Source organism: Cavia porcellus, unplaced genomic scaffold (genome assembly GCF_034190915.1).
Source record: "Cavia porcellus strain 051 isolate PalLab524CR breed Dunkin Hartley unplaced genomic scaffold, mCavPor4.1 scaffold_14, whole genome shotgun sequence".
Taxonomy (NCBI): Eukaryota; Metazoa; Chordata; class Mammalia; order Rodentia; family Caviidae; genus Cavia; species Cavia porcellus.
This window is the reverse complement of record NW_026947497.1, coordinates 51,212,752-51,228,901: the sequence shown is the minus strand read 5'-3', so window position 1 is coordinate 51,228,901 and position 16,150 is coordinate 51,212,752. Positions and strand designations below refer to the sequence as shown.

The 16,150-nt window shown below is 49.7% G+C and overlaps 2 protein-coding genes across 8 annotated transcripts in view; one reads left to right on the top strand and one right to left on the bottom strand.

The window, feature by feature from the left end:
* Positions 1 to 15,935, top strand: part of Spmip2 (sperm microtubule inner protein 2) — a 68,939-nt gene extending 53,004 nt beyond the window's left edge. The window contains exons 4-5 of the mRNA XM_063260906.1: positions 8,265 to 8,451; positions 15,760 to 15,935. Coding sequence (XP_063116976.1) covers positions 8,265 to 8,451; positions 15,760 to 15,807 — 235 coding nt within the window. The 3' untranslated portion in view covers positions 15,808 to 15,935. The remainder of the gene's footprint in view (positions 1 to 8,264; positions 8,452 to 15,759) is intronic.
* Fnip2 (folliculin interacting protein 2) overlaps positions 9,927 to 16,150 on the bottom strand; it is a 98,973-nt gene continuing 92,749 nt past the window's right edge. For 4 of the 7 annotated variants that reach the window (XR_010051507.1, XR_010051508.1, XR_010051509.1 and 1 more), the window contains 3 exons: positions 14,670 to 14,785; positions 13,453 to 14,413; positions 9,927 to 13,066 (listed from right to left, as the gene is read on the bottom strand). Coding sequence is in view for 3 of the 7 variants with exons in the window: in XM_063260905.1 (XP_063116975.1) it covers positions 12,988 to 13,066; positions 14,670 to 14,785 (195 nt within the window). In the remaining 4 variants the exon portion in view is untranslated. The remainder of the gene's footprint in view (positions 13,067 to 13,452; positions 14,414 to 14,669; positions 14,786 to 16,150) is intronic. The other 3 variants (XM_063260905.1, XM_023560398.2, XM_063260904.1) reach the window with 1 other exon arrangement.

Sequence of the window (16,150 nt, the reverse complement as noted above, 5' to 3'; positions counted from 1 at the left end):
AAGTAGTAACAGAGCTACTTTTTCTTAAGCTTTTTGCACTGTACTCCACTTTGACTCATACGGATTTAGGGTCAGTCACAAGTTTTATTGCTGATAAACACGATGAATTTTCATTATCTGCTGAGGGGAGGAAGGAAGTCAAGTGAACAGGGTCAGAGACTTAGAGGACAGAGAAGACAGGAGAGGCGAACTGGCCGTGTGGAGCGCGGTCACTGTGCAGAATACATAAGGCTAAACGGTAAAAACTGGGGGGAAATAGAATGGCAGGTGCATGAGCAGATTAGCTTTCACTTTATGACACTTTCTGTGGGAAATGCTATTTTTTGTTTAAAAGGAAAGGCTTGTTCACGCTGTTGGCCTGGAAACCGTGATGGGGAAGCTCAGTTAGAAAGTCACTGGACCACGTCGCCCAGTGGTGCTGTCCTAACATAGCTGCTACTCTGAGTTAGACGCTTTGCACTCAGCGCTTGTGAAACGCAGGAAAAGAGCAAAATCTAGGCTTGTCATCCGGATGAGCGGTGGCTTAGGGGGCTGGAAGGGACCATGCGTGGTCCCTGTGGCCGTGGGTTTGTGGAGAGGAGGACTCTTGGGGCTCACTTCACCTTGTTTTTAGTTTTAGTAGCATGTACAACATTACTGAATTCCAGTCTCTCTGCTAAAACCACAGCAAAATAAACTGCATGAGATAGAAACAGGACTTCCAGACTCCTGTCAAAAGCCTGTCGGTCCTGCTGCAGGAGAGTAAAAGACCTCACTGGGCAACTGCTTTCACTTATTGGGAGTCTCATACTTACAGCTGTCAGAGGTTTTATTGCATGAAAAGTGTATGTTCGTATTAAAACGTAATTCATTTGTTTAAGTAATATTGCTGGCCTACTCTGCAAATATCCTATCAAGTATTTCTACACAAAGAAAAGCATCAGAAGCCCTTGGAAGTCAAGGAAATCTAACAAGTGTTATGATGAAAGTATGAAGATTTTCTATATTTATTTCAACATTAAAAAACTTGTTGGAAAAGAGAAATGTTGAGGTTTCTAGCATTTTCCCTGGATGGAGAAATACTGGTTATATTATTCCTGGAGACTAAGCTATAGATTTATCAGAACATGAGGATACAATATGTTTATGAAGAAAGTCTTTGTAGTACTGGAATTGCAGCTGGGAAATGACATCAATAAAGAAGAAAATTAGGGCTGGGGTTATAGCTCAGAGGCCCAAGTGCCTGCCAGGCAAGCACAGGGGCCTGAGATTGATTCCTAATACCAAAAACAAACAAAAAACCAGTCAATTTGTAACGTTGGACACTGCATTAGTCAGTCAGCTTTCTGTTACTGTAACAAATGCCTGTGGGAACTGGCTTCTAAAGAGGAAAGGTTTGCTGAGCCGTTCCAGTTGGTCAGTGGGTAAGGCAGAGCAAAACCCTGCTTGGCCCCGGGACAGGAGAGGGAGGAAGAAAAGGCTGGGACCACTCTGTCCCCTTCAGAGTGAGCCCTGATGACCAGCAGATCTCCCTTGCGGGTCCACACTTTCTGGGGCGTGCTGGGGATCGAACGCTTTGGCCATGCAGTGTGCCACAGACCCCACCTCAGCTCCTCCTGCAGGGCTCTGCCCCCTCCCAGCAGTGCCACAGCTAGGGACCCTGCCTCTAAGCCTGGGCCTTTGGGGGTGTTTATCCAAACCTTACCAACGCTGATTCACAGTGAGACAGCAGCTAGAACAGGACAGCCGGAGAGTGTCACAATGCTTCAGATGTCACCACTGCCCAGGGCAGTTTCTAACCATCACGTACCAGCATCCCAATGGTGTCCCCCTCCTGAGATCCCAACGATGTGTCCCTTAGAAGCCCTCTTCCCTGGCTTAGGCTGGGCCACCACCTCCAGGAATCTGCACTTCTCTCTCTCTGGGCAAGGTGGGTGCTCAGCCTCCCAGCCGGCTGCATTTACTCCTCCGGATTGGCCCCTTCTGCAGAAGACACTGTCGCAGTGGTGACCAAGCCAGGCTTGGCATGTGCCCTCCTTGGAACTCACTTGTTGGGGAGGAGAGAGACACTAAAACAGCCAAATGGCTTTAAACATGTACATTCCATGCACCTTGATTTCAGTGGTGCTGGGGATTGAGCATGCTTTTTAATTTTTAAGATTATAAACATAACTCATGCCACAGCAAGGAACCCAACAAGACACAGGTGTATTAGGTTCACAGCTTAGCCCGGTCTACCCAGCTCATCATAACACAGTTCATGGTAAAGCAGCTCACCACTGAAAGTGCTGGTGGGATGCAGAGGGAAAGCTTTCCTGCCGCCAGGCAGACAGCAGGCAACAGAGAAGGCTCCCAGCAAAGGGAGGGCCCGACACACCCTGGATTAAGCTCCACAGGGTGAAGCCGGCCCGCTCTGCAGTGCTTACCTCTCGGGGCCTCATCTCCTCTCACATGTGAGGCTGACGGTTTGCACTGGTACCACGCTGGCACGCAAACTGAGTAGAAGACTGTTCCTGGCACAGAGAATGACCGAGCCAGACCTCCAGGAGGCAATGGGCAGTGGAATTAGGAATGGCCAGGTCAGGGCAGGTGGGGCCATCAGATGACAGATAGACCACGTGGACCCTCATGGGCCAGCTAAACTGGCTTGGGTTTTAATCTAGGAATGAGAGTTTATCTTTTTTTTTGTTTGTCTCTTTTTTTTTTTTACTGGTACTGGGGATCGAACTCATGACTGCCTGCTTGCAAGGCAGGTGCTTATACCACTGAGCTAAATCCCCAGCCCCAGGAATGGGAGTTTAAAGGAGGAGGCAGCTGTGATCCCAACTCCCATGTCCCGATGCCAGTGGTGTCTTCGAGCAGCAAGGAGCTTTCACAGGAAGCTAGGCTTAACGAATGGAGACTGAGGAGATGACCGTGCGCCACAGCCACGGGAAAATAAGCAAGCACCCTTGTATGTGCCAGTTGAACAAGGGAGGTGCAGGATTTTCCCTCCATGCTGCAGATGAAGAAGCCGGATTTGGAGGTCGTCATGCAGCCAGGGTCACTCAGCTGGTGCAGTCTGATGCAGTCTGATCCCACCAACCTGGGCAAAGACCTGGCTCAGACATCTTTCCAAGCACCCGAGGAGGAGCCGGGGTGCCCGCCCAGGACCGAGCGAGCCTCACACAACACCGGGGGCACGAGGCATGGGAGACTCCGAGGGAGGAAATGGTATGGAAGCGGGCCCTTGAGACAGCAAAGGGTGAGAGCTTTTCAAGAGGTGCGCTCAACACAGGGAGCAGAGGAGTTGGGGGACGAAGCAGGGGAGCACATGGCTGCGCTCAGGAGCTAGGGCAGCCTAGTCCGAGCCCTTCGGGGTGCTGACCGGAGCCGCTGTGCGGTGCTGAATGGTGCTTGCTTGTGACGTGTGGCAGCCGGGGCCCACTTTGCTGCTGTTTTATTCTGTGTAAGACGAGGGCTGACGAGGGCTGACTTTATTACCCTGCAGACTTGAACTCCTGGGCTCACTCGAGTATCTGGGACTGCGAGGTGGGCTGTGTGCCCAGCTCATGAACCAATTAACTTGTTCTTTTTGCAGTGCTGGGGGTCGCTGAGGCCTCCCTGCTCCCTCCACCCACACAGGACTGGTTTTGTGCATTTCCCTGGGACCTGGAACACTTCTTGTTCCACAATAGCAGCAACATAATGTACGGACAGCTACAGGTCCTCGGGTAGCTATGGCCTCTCCGTGTGCTAATTAGTCAGTTTACTATCACTCTGAATCTTCATTTTAAACAAGCCACGCTTCCACTCAAACATGGAGCCTCAACTTTTCCCAGCGGGTTAAAGCCAGAACACAACAGTGCTGTGAGCCCCAAAGGCTCGGGGCACTGGAGGCATGGACCCCAGCGATCAGATCACGTGGTCTCCCCCTTCATCAAGTGGGTTTGCCCTGGTGAGGTCCTAGCTCGGTGGCTTGGGAAGGATGCGCTTGGGAGGGCAGCACCTGTGGAGCCGCGATCTGCAGCTCCCCCTGCCACCACACACCGCCCTGCCTCAGGCTACAGCACAGAAGCAGCCAGCTAGGAGTCCAAACAAACCTGCCTGCCTGGAAGTGCAGCTGTTGAGGGCACGCACTGTGTCCCAGTGATAAAAGCCAACTGACATCCGGAGAAATCTCCTAAGCTCGCTTAGGGTTTTGGTTACTGAAAATTAGCTGCTTTTTCTAAACTTCTTTCTCTGTTTACCACATTCCTGGGTAAGCAGTGGCTTTCCTGGGCTGAGCTCAGTTGGTGTCCGCGCTTTCTGTATTAACTGTTGCTGAAGATAGCTGTACATCGACTGTCTGGATATGAAATATCAATATAACCTCATGGTTTTAATCATTTCCATGACCTCTCATCTAGGACCAAACAAGTATCATCCTGGAGGACTGGGACTCAGGGCTCAGGTGAGAGGGAACAGCATTTCCTGTGGCTCCACTGAGCAGGGGAGAAGAGTTGCCCCCCGCTGCTCACATCTGTGTCTCCTCCTCCTCTGTGCTGCCCTGTGAGGGGATAGGCCATGTGCCAGCAACCAAGGTGGCAGGGGAGGCCAGTGTCTGTGCTTAGCCCACATCCAGGGCACCTGTGTGCAGCAGCCCTCACCCCACCTCTGCAGCAAAGGATGACCTGGGGGAGTACAGCGAGGGCTGGCGTGGTCCCTGGTGCTAGGGTCTATGTTTAGATCCCCAACCCCTCAAACAGATGCACGGCAAAGGCCCAAAGGAATGAGACATGCAGCATGGTCTTTAAGGCTCCAGGAGGACTAAAATCCTCTACAGAGCTCCTAACTCTGCTAGCTGGCCAGCCGACTGACCCTGAGTGGCCCATATTTAATCAGAACAAGCAGAGTTGAGTGAACAATGCAGGAAACCTGAACAGGATTTTGGGAGGGGTTCAAGGACCCCTCAGAGCAACAGATGATGCTAATTAAGGAAACTGAATCTCCAGGTGGCTTCAGCTGTGTCCTGTCCTGCCCCCTGAGGTGTCTCATTCTCAGTTCAGCCATGCCTGGGCCACGCCACAGCCCTGCATGTGTATTCAGCTTCAATGGCTCCAGCACTCCAGGAGATCCCTCATAGGCACAGTGACACCAGCGATGCACAGTGGTCCCTTGAGGACAGAGGCCCTGCTTCTCATGCCGCCCCAGGAGAAGGTGACAGGAAGAGACGAAGCACAGAACCTGCTGGTGCTTCTTGTGCACTGCCCAGAAACACCTGCAGGTCACCAGCAGCTCCACTGGACTTCAGGAGCGGAAGGGAAGAGATCGGAGACGCCCAGAGAGAAAGCCCCAGTCCGGGACTCGGAACTCAAGTGACTTCCCAAATGGAGGTGGGCACAGGAGGCAGCAGGCTGACTCACTGGGACTTACACAGTTCTCCTTCCCCTTGGAGCAAAGCATGGGATCCAGAAAGACAGGCATTTTACCCGATTAGAACTGTTCTCAGACACAGAATTCAGGAGCTGTGGGCCGAGCGGCAAGCGGACAAAATCTGATTTCCAGGCACGAATGGCATGGGCCTCAGAGGGCTGTCTCAATCCAGGGATTCACTGGCTTCTCACCCAGAGGGGCCTGCCAGGTCCCACAGGCAGGAACTCAGAGGGCCACAAACCTTTGACACGGACTGAGACTCTTACATGTGTTTTCCCAAAGTACCGATAGGAGAAAAGTGGTTTTACAAAGGAGACTCCCTCCGGGCAGCTACCACCTCAGCCTTGTGCCCTAAGGGAGACTCCTCAAGTTCTGAGGAGTTAGAACCCCGGCCCTTCTGATATTCCAACCAGAGACAACTGAATTGCATCAAGAGGAGACCCAAGGTGAGCTCGATGCAGGCAGAACCTACAAAATACCTCGTCTGTGTTCTTCAGAAGTATCTAGGCCGTGGGCAAGTCACAGGGAGATTCGGAAACTTCCAGAAGGAAAGACATGAGAGAGATGGGGAACTAAACTGGGTGTGTAATCTGAACTGGATCTGAGCTGGCTGCGAGGTCCTTTCTAAGATGACTGCTTGTGGGGGCAGGGGAATGAATCTGGGCCTTGCACACACTGCCCACGCACCTGATCACTGAGCTCTGTCTCCAGCTGGACAAGCTTGCACAGTGACTGGGGATCTCACAGCAGCAGCACAAAATGTCAACTTGCTGATTTCCTCTGCTTCTGACAACTGCTGAGGTGATGTCAGGCTGTGCCTGCTGATGGAAATTACGCAGGACAGTGTTTGGGGGCGACAGGTACCCCGTCAACACTGCCCTTTGAAACGCTTCAGGAAAAGAAGCTTTCATTGGGGCTTCAAATTTCTCTGTGGTAAAAGAGGAAAAGTGATCTCAGCGGCTTCAGAAACTGCGATGCTACAGGAAAGGATACTCGGTGGTGCTCCGAGGATGCCTGCCGGGTTGTACGGGTGCCGCGTGCACCGGCCACTCCTGAAGACCTAGCAGCCTCATGCTCGGGCTTCCTCTTTAAACTCTGAGGCTTCCTGGTAAGTTTGATACAGAGTGGGTAAACCTTGACATGTGATATAGCCAGTGTTTCTATAATTCCATCGGAGTCTGAATTACAACTAATTTTTAACTTTCTGTTAATCCTGATGATTCAAGACTCAGTGACAACAGAATATTTCAAATTTAAAGTAGATCATGAAATACTTTAGCACAAGTACAGACTAAATATATGCAAGGATGATTCTTTCCTAAACTAATAGTTTTACGACACACTAGTTTACAGGAGAGGTAACACTTGTGTGAAATGGTTTCCCTCTGTACCATTAATCAAACTGATATAAAATATGAGCAATACCTGATCCATCAGCCAACCATGCTAAGCTTCTAGCACCAGCTGTCTTATCCTTTAAACTTCCTTGAAAGTATTATCAACTAATAAGTAGTACTTACAAATAATAATACTCAGAAAAGCCAGATAGAGCAGCATTTCTATAGACCTGCCCTTCATGGGAGAGAACAGGGAGGCCACAGGAGCAAGTGCGGTCAAAGGGAATGGAGAAAAGGTGGCTAATCCTTCAGGTCTCTTGGTTCTAATTTTCTCCCTCGGTCTTATTTACCTTTCCATTCCTGGGACAAAATACCCAACGCCAGAGGAGAGGTTTATTTTGGTCACAGTGTGTAGAGGTTTCAGGCTATAGTGAGCTGGCTCCAAGGCAAGGAGGCATGGCTAGGAGGAGAGGAGGAGAAACAGTCCATGGCAGAGCAGGCAGGAGGCAGCAAAATACCATCAGCCCTGGGGACACACACCTGCCACATGGTTCTTTCCCGCTTTACTGCACTCAGACTACAAGCCTATTGGTTGATGCCACCTACATCAAGGGTGGGACTTGTCTTCATAAATCCACTCAGCTACACACTGAAGCTTACTAGCCCAACCAGTGGACTGATCCAGTTATCACACAGCCATAATCCATATTCACACACTCTCCATCCAGCTGCCACCAAAAGCTACCCGCCCCCCCCCCACCATGAGAGCATAAGGCTCTGGGGGGACATTTAGACACAGACACAACACCCTCCTCCCTATTCCTCTATCCTCTGGAGTGAGTTGACCAAGAACGTGTCTGGCAGGGTGATGGTTTGGGGAATCCAGTGATGAACAAGTTATGTTCCAGATCTTTTAAGGGACATTGTTTTAGAGGGGCAAGATGGCTGAGTCAGAAATTACTCTATTAGCTTCTACAAAATCAGTCAAATATAAAGTGCTATGGAAAGAGAAAAGTCACTGTCTCACAGGAACAAGTAAAGTCTTCACAGAAAAGGTGACGTATGTGTGCACACATGTGCTTGCTGGAATGGACCCAGGGCCTTAGGGTTAGAGTTAGCTCTCCACTGAGCTGCACCCCAGTCCAAAGGTGGGGGTAAAGGCCATGGTGGGTGCAGTTTGCCAGGAAATGGGGAGCAGAGGGAATGACAGGCTGAAGGAAGGAGATGCTGGAGCTGAACCGGCTGAAGCTGATGCTGCAGCTTCTTTTAGGCTGAGGGTCCCTGAGAGTCCGTGTGGTCCAAAGGTAGGGGAGGACTGAGGACAGGAAGCCCGAAGGGCCTGACATGGCAGATTGCTGAGCAAAAGGACAGATGGAAGGCCCACAGCAGATAGCCTTGGCTCTGAAGCTGCTCAGGGTGCTGGCTGATGGTCAGCTCTTTGGTTCTCCCAATCCACATGGTAGAAATCACCACAAACCACAGGAGAACAGACACATCGGAACCACCTGAAAACGGGCCATCTTGTCTCTTGGCCTTTTCCATTTCCTGTTTCAGGCAGCCAAATCCTTCTGTCCTGGATCAGCAAGACAGATATAGTCGCGCCTTTCTTGCCTGGCACATGGGTGACTATGAGGACACTCACCAGAGGAACTCCAAACGGGCAACTCTCGTGAAGCAGAGCAAATCATCACCAGGAAAGTCCCATCCACCCAGGCTGCCAATGTTACCAACAAAGCAAGGGGTAAGAGCTGTGCGGCTCGGCACCATCACAAAGTCAGGGTCAGTGAGCTCACAAGCATCAGCCAGAGAATCTTGATTAACAGTAACACTTACAATTTCATGGCCCTTCTTAACCTGTGGACCCAAATGCAATCCAGACTGGGTTTCTATGGTAATGTCCATTCAGTGGGCAGGTGAGGATTTATCCTCATCTTATAGCAAATGAAACCAGGAAGCTGTGTAGTCCAGCCCTTAGAATTCATGTTTAGTCATCACACAGTTTTTCGAGGGAACAGTTGGCCGAATTTCTAAAAGCTGAGAAAACAGCCTGTAAAAGAAGTCTGTAACTGGGGCTGGGGATTTAGCTCAGCGGCAAAAGCACCTGCCTTGCAAGCAGGCAGTTGTGAGTTCGATCCCTGGTACCGGTAAAAAGGAAAAAGACCAAAAAAAAAAAAAGAAGTCTGTAACTCCTCGTAATACCCCCACACACTAATCAGCACTGTAAGAATACACCAGTTCAGATTCTAGGTTTTGTGTTTACAATCCATGAAATAAATATCAGGCAAGTTGCATAATTTCCTTTAAATGGTTTTCTTCTGTAAGATAGGGATAATGGTTACGTCCTGAAATTTTTGCAATTAACATTAGAAACAAAGAATCTGTTAAGTATATATTCAACAACAATCTCCTAAGATCGTGTACAAACCACTCCCCAGTGACACTTCATGGTCTTGTCCCAAGACCACGGGTAGCAACATAATGCACCCCTTTTCATAGCAAATATTTTGCAGAGCCCCCTTTATTATAAAGTCATAAGCAGTAAACCTTACATACAGAACTTATCATGAAGCAATCCAGTCCCCAGATGCACCACTTAAGGGACCATGTAGTATTACGTATTTCAGGGTATAAATTTTGAGCACCAAATTAAAAACACAGGGACGTGGGTGCTGCTTACAGCTAGGCACAGAGCGGCCACAGACCCACACGCAGGCAGATGGTGTGCTGTTTGTGGAATCAAGTTCATAGGTACTGCAGCAGCGGGGAACCCAGCTTCCCAAAAAGCACCTCAACTCTTGGTAAGGACCAAGTAACCGGGTCCTGTTACAATCCTTACAAAGCAGAATCTCCCCTTAGTGTTTACCGGAAGAGCTGGAGTCCTGAAAAATCACATACTTAGAAGCATGTAACTCATCGTGCTTTTGTGTAGAGAGCCCTATTCTCAGCTTAATTAAAAATTGTTTTGTCACCCACATGTCCAGTAGGGCATTTCAAGGTGGACACTTCACCGCAGGCCACTCCCCTTGTCAGCCCGCCCCGCCCCTGCATGCCCTGCCACCAGCCCTCAGCTGCAAACAGCAACCAAAGATGTTCCCACGTCTCCACACCAGCTCGCTGAAGGTCCCCAATCTACATGATCACCTTGTCTCTGCAGGAACCACTGTCAAGGAGAGTCCGTAGTTGATTAAACCAAACAAATATCACATGCAGCACCAGAAAAGTTCCAAAGGTTTATTGCACCAAATGCCACAGAAAAGGGATCAAAACAACATAAGCAAGTTTTAAGAAAAATTTCCCACACATTGACATTGGTATCTATTCAACTGATCAAAAATGAAGTCCCTATCAATTTCTCTTAATGAAGCTTTAATGGTAACATACCCCAGAATTCTCTAGTTTTACCCACCACTTAAAATTTAAGCATAGTGTAACAGGTGGTTCACCAAAATTTGACATTTAAAAATTAACATTTAGAGTGGGCTGTTTGACTTAGGCAAAATTACATTAACATATCTCCCCTCCCCAAGCACAGTAAACAAAACAAAACAAACCATTTGTATTAACTGAGAGACGCTCAGGACTTGTCCAATTTAATGGCTACAGAGTGCGTGACCAATAAGCCCCCACACTAATCACTAGTGGGAACCGGACACTTAAAAGAGTTTGGGTCTCACTTTACATTCTTTATGTACAACAACCTTAGTGAAAAATCTAGAAAGCTACAGACTATGATTTTATAAAATCTGAGGATCTAATTATAAGAGCCCAAATAAGTTTCATATCATTTAGCAAGTGGGGAATTTCCTCCCTCCAAAAAGTTAATTCTGAAAAATATGGTTAGTTTAAAAAGTTGCAATGTGTAAACAGCAGTTCCATGGGATGTGAAAAGATTATAGTTACTTTCATTAAAAAACAGCACATTTCAGAAAAATGGATTAAAGCCTGTACAAAAAGCTATTTAACACTGATAAAAATAAAATACTTTGGAATTATGCACAAGTATGGAAGCTACATTTTAAATTTTCATTGTCATGTTTGAAACGCACACAGTAACTTTTACATTCATCTCACGTATCAATTTGTTAAAAATAAAACTGCGACATGCTAGAAAGAGGTCAGCACAGGAATGTCCACCATGCACTTCTGCTCTGTCATGCCTCTCTAGCTTGCTTAAAAAAGCAAGCGGCAACAGACTTACACTCAACAGGTACGACGCACAGGCTGAAGAAACCCTAAAGGTCGAACCCTGTCACCTGAGGTAGATTTTCATTTTTTTGATTTTGATTTTTCTTGCAGGGGGCATGGGAGAGGGCGAGGTCCCTTTCTGGCCTTGTGGCCAGGGCAGCCGCAGCCTCAGGTGTGCAGAGGGGTGCTTGGCTGCCCCTGGACACAGTTGCATGAGGGGTTTTCTCTCTCACTTCCAGGGGAAAGAGACTGAATTTAAAACAAAGAAAACATGAATGGTAGCTGTTCAGAGGCGGGTCACTGGGCACAACCTTCTCAGCTGTTTTTAGGGGCAACAGATATGATGGTGGCTGGACTGGAATCCGACCTACCTGCAACCCCACCCCCGCAGGTCCCAGCAGGCCTCTCTCTGGGGAGGAGGGACTTGGGGGTACAGGATGGGGAGGCAAAGGTCCTGGGGTAGGTGGGGAGGGGCTCAGTCTTCCTTGCTCCCTAGTGTACAGCAGGGCACAGTGGTGAGTGAGGCAGGTGCCCCCAAGTGGGGCAGGGCAGGGACAGGGAGCTGGTGATGAGGGTCTGCTGTAGGCTGATGTGACAGCGGTGGCAGGGCTGGGACGGTGGGTGGCAGCAGGGCTGGAATGCCAGTTTACAGAAGGAAAAGCAAACTGGGTAAGGGAACCAGGAGGGCATGCTTCTCCTGATGACAGCAAATAGGAAAAAGAAGGGAAACTTTGATTTTGTGAAAAGCATCAAATAAGTTAAAAATCTCAGGACCTTGATGCACCTACTACCTTTCTCAGCATGGGCGGAAGGGCTGCAGCTCCGGCCTGCCCTAGGAGGGGCTACACCCGTCCCTTGTTTAGGTCACCAATGGTCAGGATCACAGTTCTATCATGCGTCAGGCCAGAAGTCTCCCCAGCTCCATGGAGGAGGCATCCTCCTGTCCCCGGGAGGCAGCACGGGGGAGAAGCCAGCCAGGTGAACAGTGCTGGCTCCACCAGATCAGCCACCGCCTTCTAGTCCATGTCTGAGGTCTGGTCTGCTAGACAAGTGGACATGGTCTGTGGTCATGGTCAGCAAGCCAAGTCTCTTCTACAGTAACAGAAAACTGAGGCTTTGTTTTTAAGTGAATTGGACTAGTGATTCTTTACTTTGTAAGCTATGATGGTCAAGGGAACTTCCAGGAAGATGTCTGGAACAGGACATAGGAATTAAAAGGTGCAGAGGTCGCAATGTAAAACTTCAGATTGGACATGGATTGTTCTGACTGCGGTCCTCGAGTCCTGGAACTGCTGCAGACAGCGGGGCCTCTAAAGCTGAAGCAGTCACCTGCGCCCCTGGAGCAGGAGGTGCCAGGCAGGAGGAAGTCACTGCAGACGCTGGAGCGTAAGACGCCTCTCTTGAAAAGGCCATGTACCCTATCTCAGGTACACACAGCTGTATCCACCCCTGTGGGGCGCAGGCTACTACACGGCTCCTCAGGTCTGTTGCACCCACAACCCACCTCTGAACCCCCAGAGCTGCATCTGAATCAAAGCAAACTCTGAGGGCCACCGAGCACCCTCTTTTCCCCCTAGGAAGCTTCCTTTCCCTCTCATCCAGCAGCAGCTAAGGCGGCCAGAGCCAAGCATAGCTGCTGGTGGCTCTGTCTCCCCGCCCTGGAGACCTGGAACCTGAGTCCCATCTGTCTGTCTCTGTGGAGCAGCACTCACGTGCCTGGGCTCGGAGTCACCTGCTGCTGGAATGTCACAGCATCTGCCCCGCCCCTCACCCTCCTGCCTGAGTAGTGGGTCGGCTGATGCCCAAGGCTTCAAGGGTGCTGTGGTGCTGTGTCCCCTCCACCAGCTGGTCCACTTTGCAGACTCCTGGGAAATGAAAGGCAGGGAGAGTTCCTGGAAGTCACAGATGCCATTGGGTGGAGATGGCACAAGTCCTCCCTAAACATCCTCTGGAAAGCACAGCGAGAGACCAAGGGTGGGATGACTTTCTGCGTGCTCTTCTCGAGCTTCTGATGTCCTGGAGAGCTTATGCTTTTGTCTTTCAGGGAGATTTGTTTTTCTTCTTCCAGGGAAGAGCTGTCCTGAGCGTTAGCTTATAAGAGTATCTGAGCCACATGAGGGGAGTGTGTGCTGGCCACAGCAGTCAGCAGAGGCAGATCATTAGACTCAATCCTGATGTCAGAAACAAAAGGACATTACTGTAAAACAGCATGATTAAACAGCAGGAGTAATACTGTCATTAAGTAACATGACAGAACAGTATTATATCTAAGTACCAAGCTTGCTACATGATTGTTTTATACTCATGAAACACTGGGAGGCTGGGTCAAAAAGATTACAAGTTCAAGCCCAGCCTGGGCAATTTAGCAAGTCCTGCTCCCCACATAAAAGTTTTAGGGGATAGTTCAGTGCAAAGGTCCTGGGTTCGATCCCACTTCTAAAGGAAAACAGCCCATGAGAAGACAGTAAAGTATCTACAGTCAGCACCAAGGCTGGGGGCATGCTGCCCATGTTCGGATCAACTTCCGGCCGAGTTGTCTGGGCACCCCTCTCCTCACCCTTTTTGCCAGCAGTCCTGGGGCTGGGCTGACTCTTCACCCACTCCAGGGGATGCTGGTGGCAGCAAGCCGGGGCTCAAACATTCATGCTCCTCATGTGGCAGAGCCATGGCCTCCGAGAGCAGAACAGCAGCACGGAGATCCCTATGCAGGGCAACTCAGGGGAGCACAGGGCACAGGTCTGTCTGCTGCTGCTGGATGCTGGAGGACACCTGCACCACTGTGGTTCAGTCTGTGCACTTTGAGTCCCAAAAATTCACACGTAGAGTGGGAGCTGGCGTTGCCTGGGGAGCTTTCTGCTCCTCTCCAGTGGTGCCCCAGCAGGTCCAGCTCAGCAGATGCGACAAGCCCCAGCACTGCACTCCAAGCCATCAGCACATGAGAGGCTGGGCTGGTCCCTTCCTCCTTCCCTCCCTCTCGCTGGACCTGGGCTGCGGGGACCACAGCCAGCAATGAGAAGCCTCTAGGGGTAGGGTTATGGGGCAGGTAAAGAAAGACAAAAACCAAAAGGGGAAAATAACTAAGGCATCAAAAAAGGAAAAATATTTTCTAAAATGAAGTACACAAGAAAAATACGTATGCTAGGAAATACTAAGAGCCAAACAAGTCAGCAGTATCCTGGGTGGGAAAGATGCCATGCCTGGGATACAAAGGGCCGGCACACGAACACCAGCGCAGGCTTGGCAGGGAGCAGAAGGCAGCCCCTGCAGATGAGCAGCCCTCCCTTCACAGCCTGAGCTAGGGGCTCGACTGCAGGTGTCAGCCGGAGGTCCCAGAGACCACGTCTCTCCTGCTTCTCCGTTGCATCAGTGACTCGGCCATACAACACGGGCTTTCCCCTGCACAGCTCAAGGCAGCACCCTTCTCAAGGCAGACTTGGGGGAGCAGGAGCCTTGTCTTAGGGACTGCACAGTGCCCAGTTGCAGGGAGCAGGACAGCGGGACAGGAGCTGTGACTCCTCCTATGGGAAGTGGAGTAAACAGGAACTTGTGACTCTGGCATCGCCTCAGTGGCTAGGAATGGATGGACAGAGGACGGGGTCAGGGTTCCTTCTCAAGGGTGACATGCCCCAGAGAAGTGCCGGCCTGCAGCTCTGCCCCACATCCAGGTGCGAGACATAAGGCACAGGCTGGCTGGTGCCCTTAGCCATGAGGTATGCAGGGCTGTGAGCAGGCTGAGGGTGTGGAACCAGAGCTGGCAAGCGGCGCAGCACTCACCCCAGCACAAGCCCCAGCTCCTTCACATGCACGCGGGTGTGTCCCCGGAGGTACTCGGACAGCATCTTGCTCTTCAGGTACAGCTCCTGCAGTCTGTCCTCCAGATGCATGATGCACTGCAAAGCCAGCACAGCCACTGTGAGTGCCGGGACTCAGGTGCCCACCACATTGCTAGTGCAGAGCTGTGACCGAGCTCCTTCCAAATGGTTTGAAAAGGTGTTTCTACACAGCTGAAATCGTTTTTAAAGAGGAAACCTCCCTGCTTTTAAAACTTTCCTAGTAATATTTTCCCTGTCAATACGTCTTTATTGATGTCATTTCTATGGCTAAACAAATCTTGCTCACTGGCTCAAAATCATCCCTGCATCATGTAAGTGGCTGAAACACCACTGCCTCATGAGTGAGTGTGGACAAGGCATGGGGGGCCTTCCCAAGTAAACAGAACTGCGAGGAGCTGGCCCACTAAGTTTCAGGTCCTTATAGAGCAAAGTGCAGTTTTTAATAAGTGTGTTATGAAATATTAAAAAGAACATTCATATTATATTGGATTTTTGCATCTTAAAAATGTTTTTTAGTGTTTTTAGTCTGCTCAAAATGTGGAAATAAAGAAAACTCTGGCCTAGGAATGGGTACCCAGTGGGACATCAAAGCACGCAGAAAACCAGAGGCTCTCGATCACCAAACTGAACTCTGCTGAGTTTTCCCCCACTCCTCTTTCTGGACCTTATTCCTTAGATGGATCTGTTCAGTTTTAACTTCTAGATCTTTAGTAGCTATTTTTGCCTTCTGTACTCAAGGTGCTGCTCACATGAGCTTCATCAAGTGACTCTCAAGGAGGTTTTAAAATGCCCATGACTTTTCCTGGCCTTGGTTCTCTCATGTTAAATAAATCATTCATACCATTAAGTAGCTGCACACACTTCACTCAAACTAAGTGAAAATAAATAGCTCCAATAGTTGATGCCTTTGATTACAAGAAGTAAGAGTCAAATGTAGAAAGAGCTATGCATTACAGAATGAAATATAAAAGTGTGGTAAATACTTCTAGGGATCAAAACAAGGAAGCCTAACCCATCTCCTTCCTTTACAGAAAAGGAGATTCCAGCCTCTAAGTCCGCAAAACCCAGCCTGCTTCTAGCAGAGAATCTGCAACCAATCTGAAACAGAAAATAAGGTGCACTCCCCACAAGTGCCTCCCACAGCCACCTGGAGCAGACTTGCTGCAGGGCAACTCAGTGGGAAGCACAAATAAAGACGTTAAAGCCAGTGTCACTGTTTGCCTGGTGAAGTTACCTGCATTGCTGTTTGCTAAGGGCTTACAATGTCTATCACCCTCCACCAAAACGCTCTGTGTGAAAGGCAGGTCACACAGATTCTGTTCTATCTCCATATCTGCAGAGGTTAGACAAGTTCTCAAGGACAGCCCTTGAATGTGCCTGGAAAGCACGCGTATCAGCCACTGGCTTTTCAAGTATCCCGTG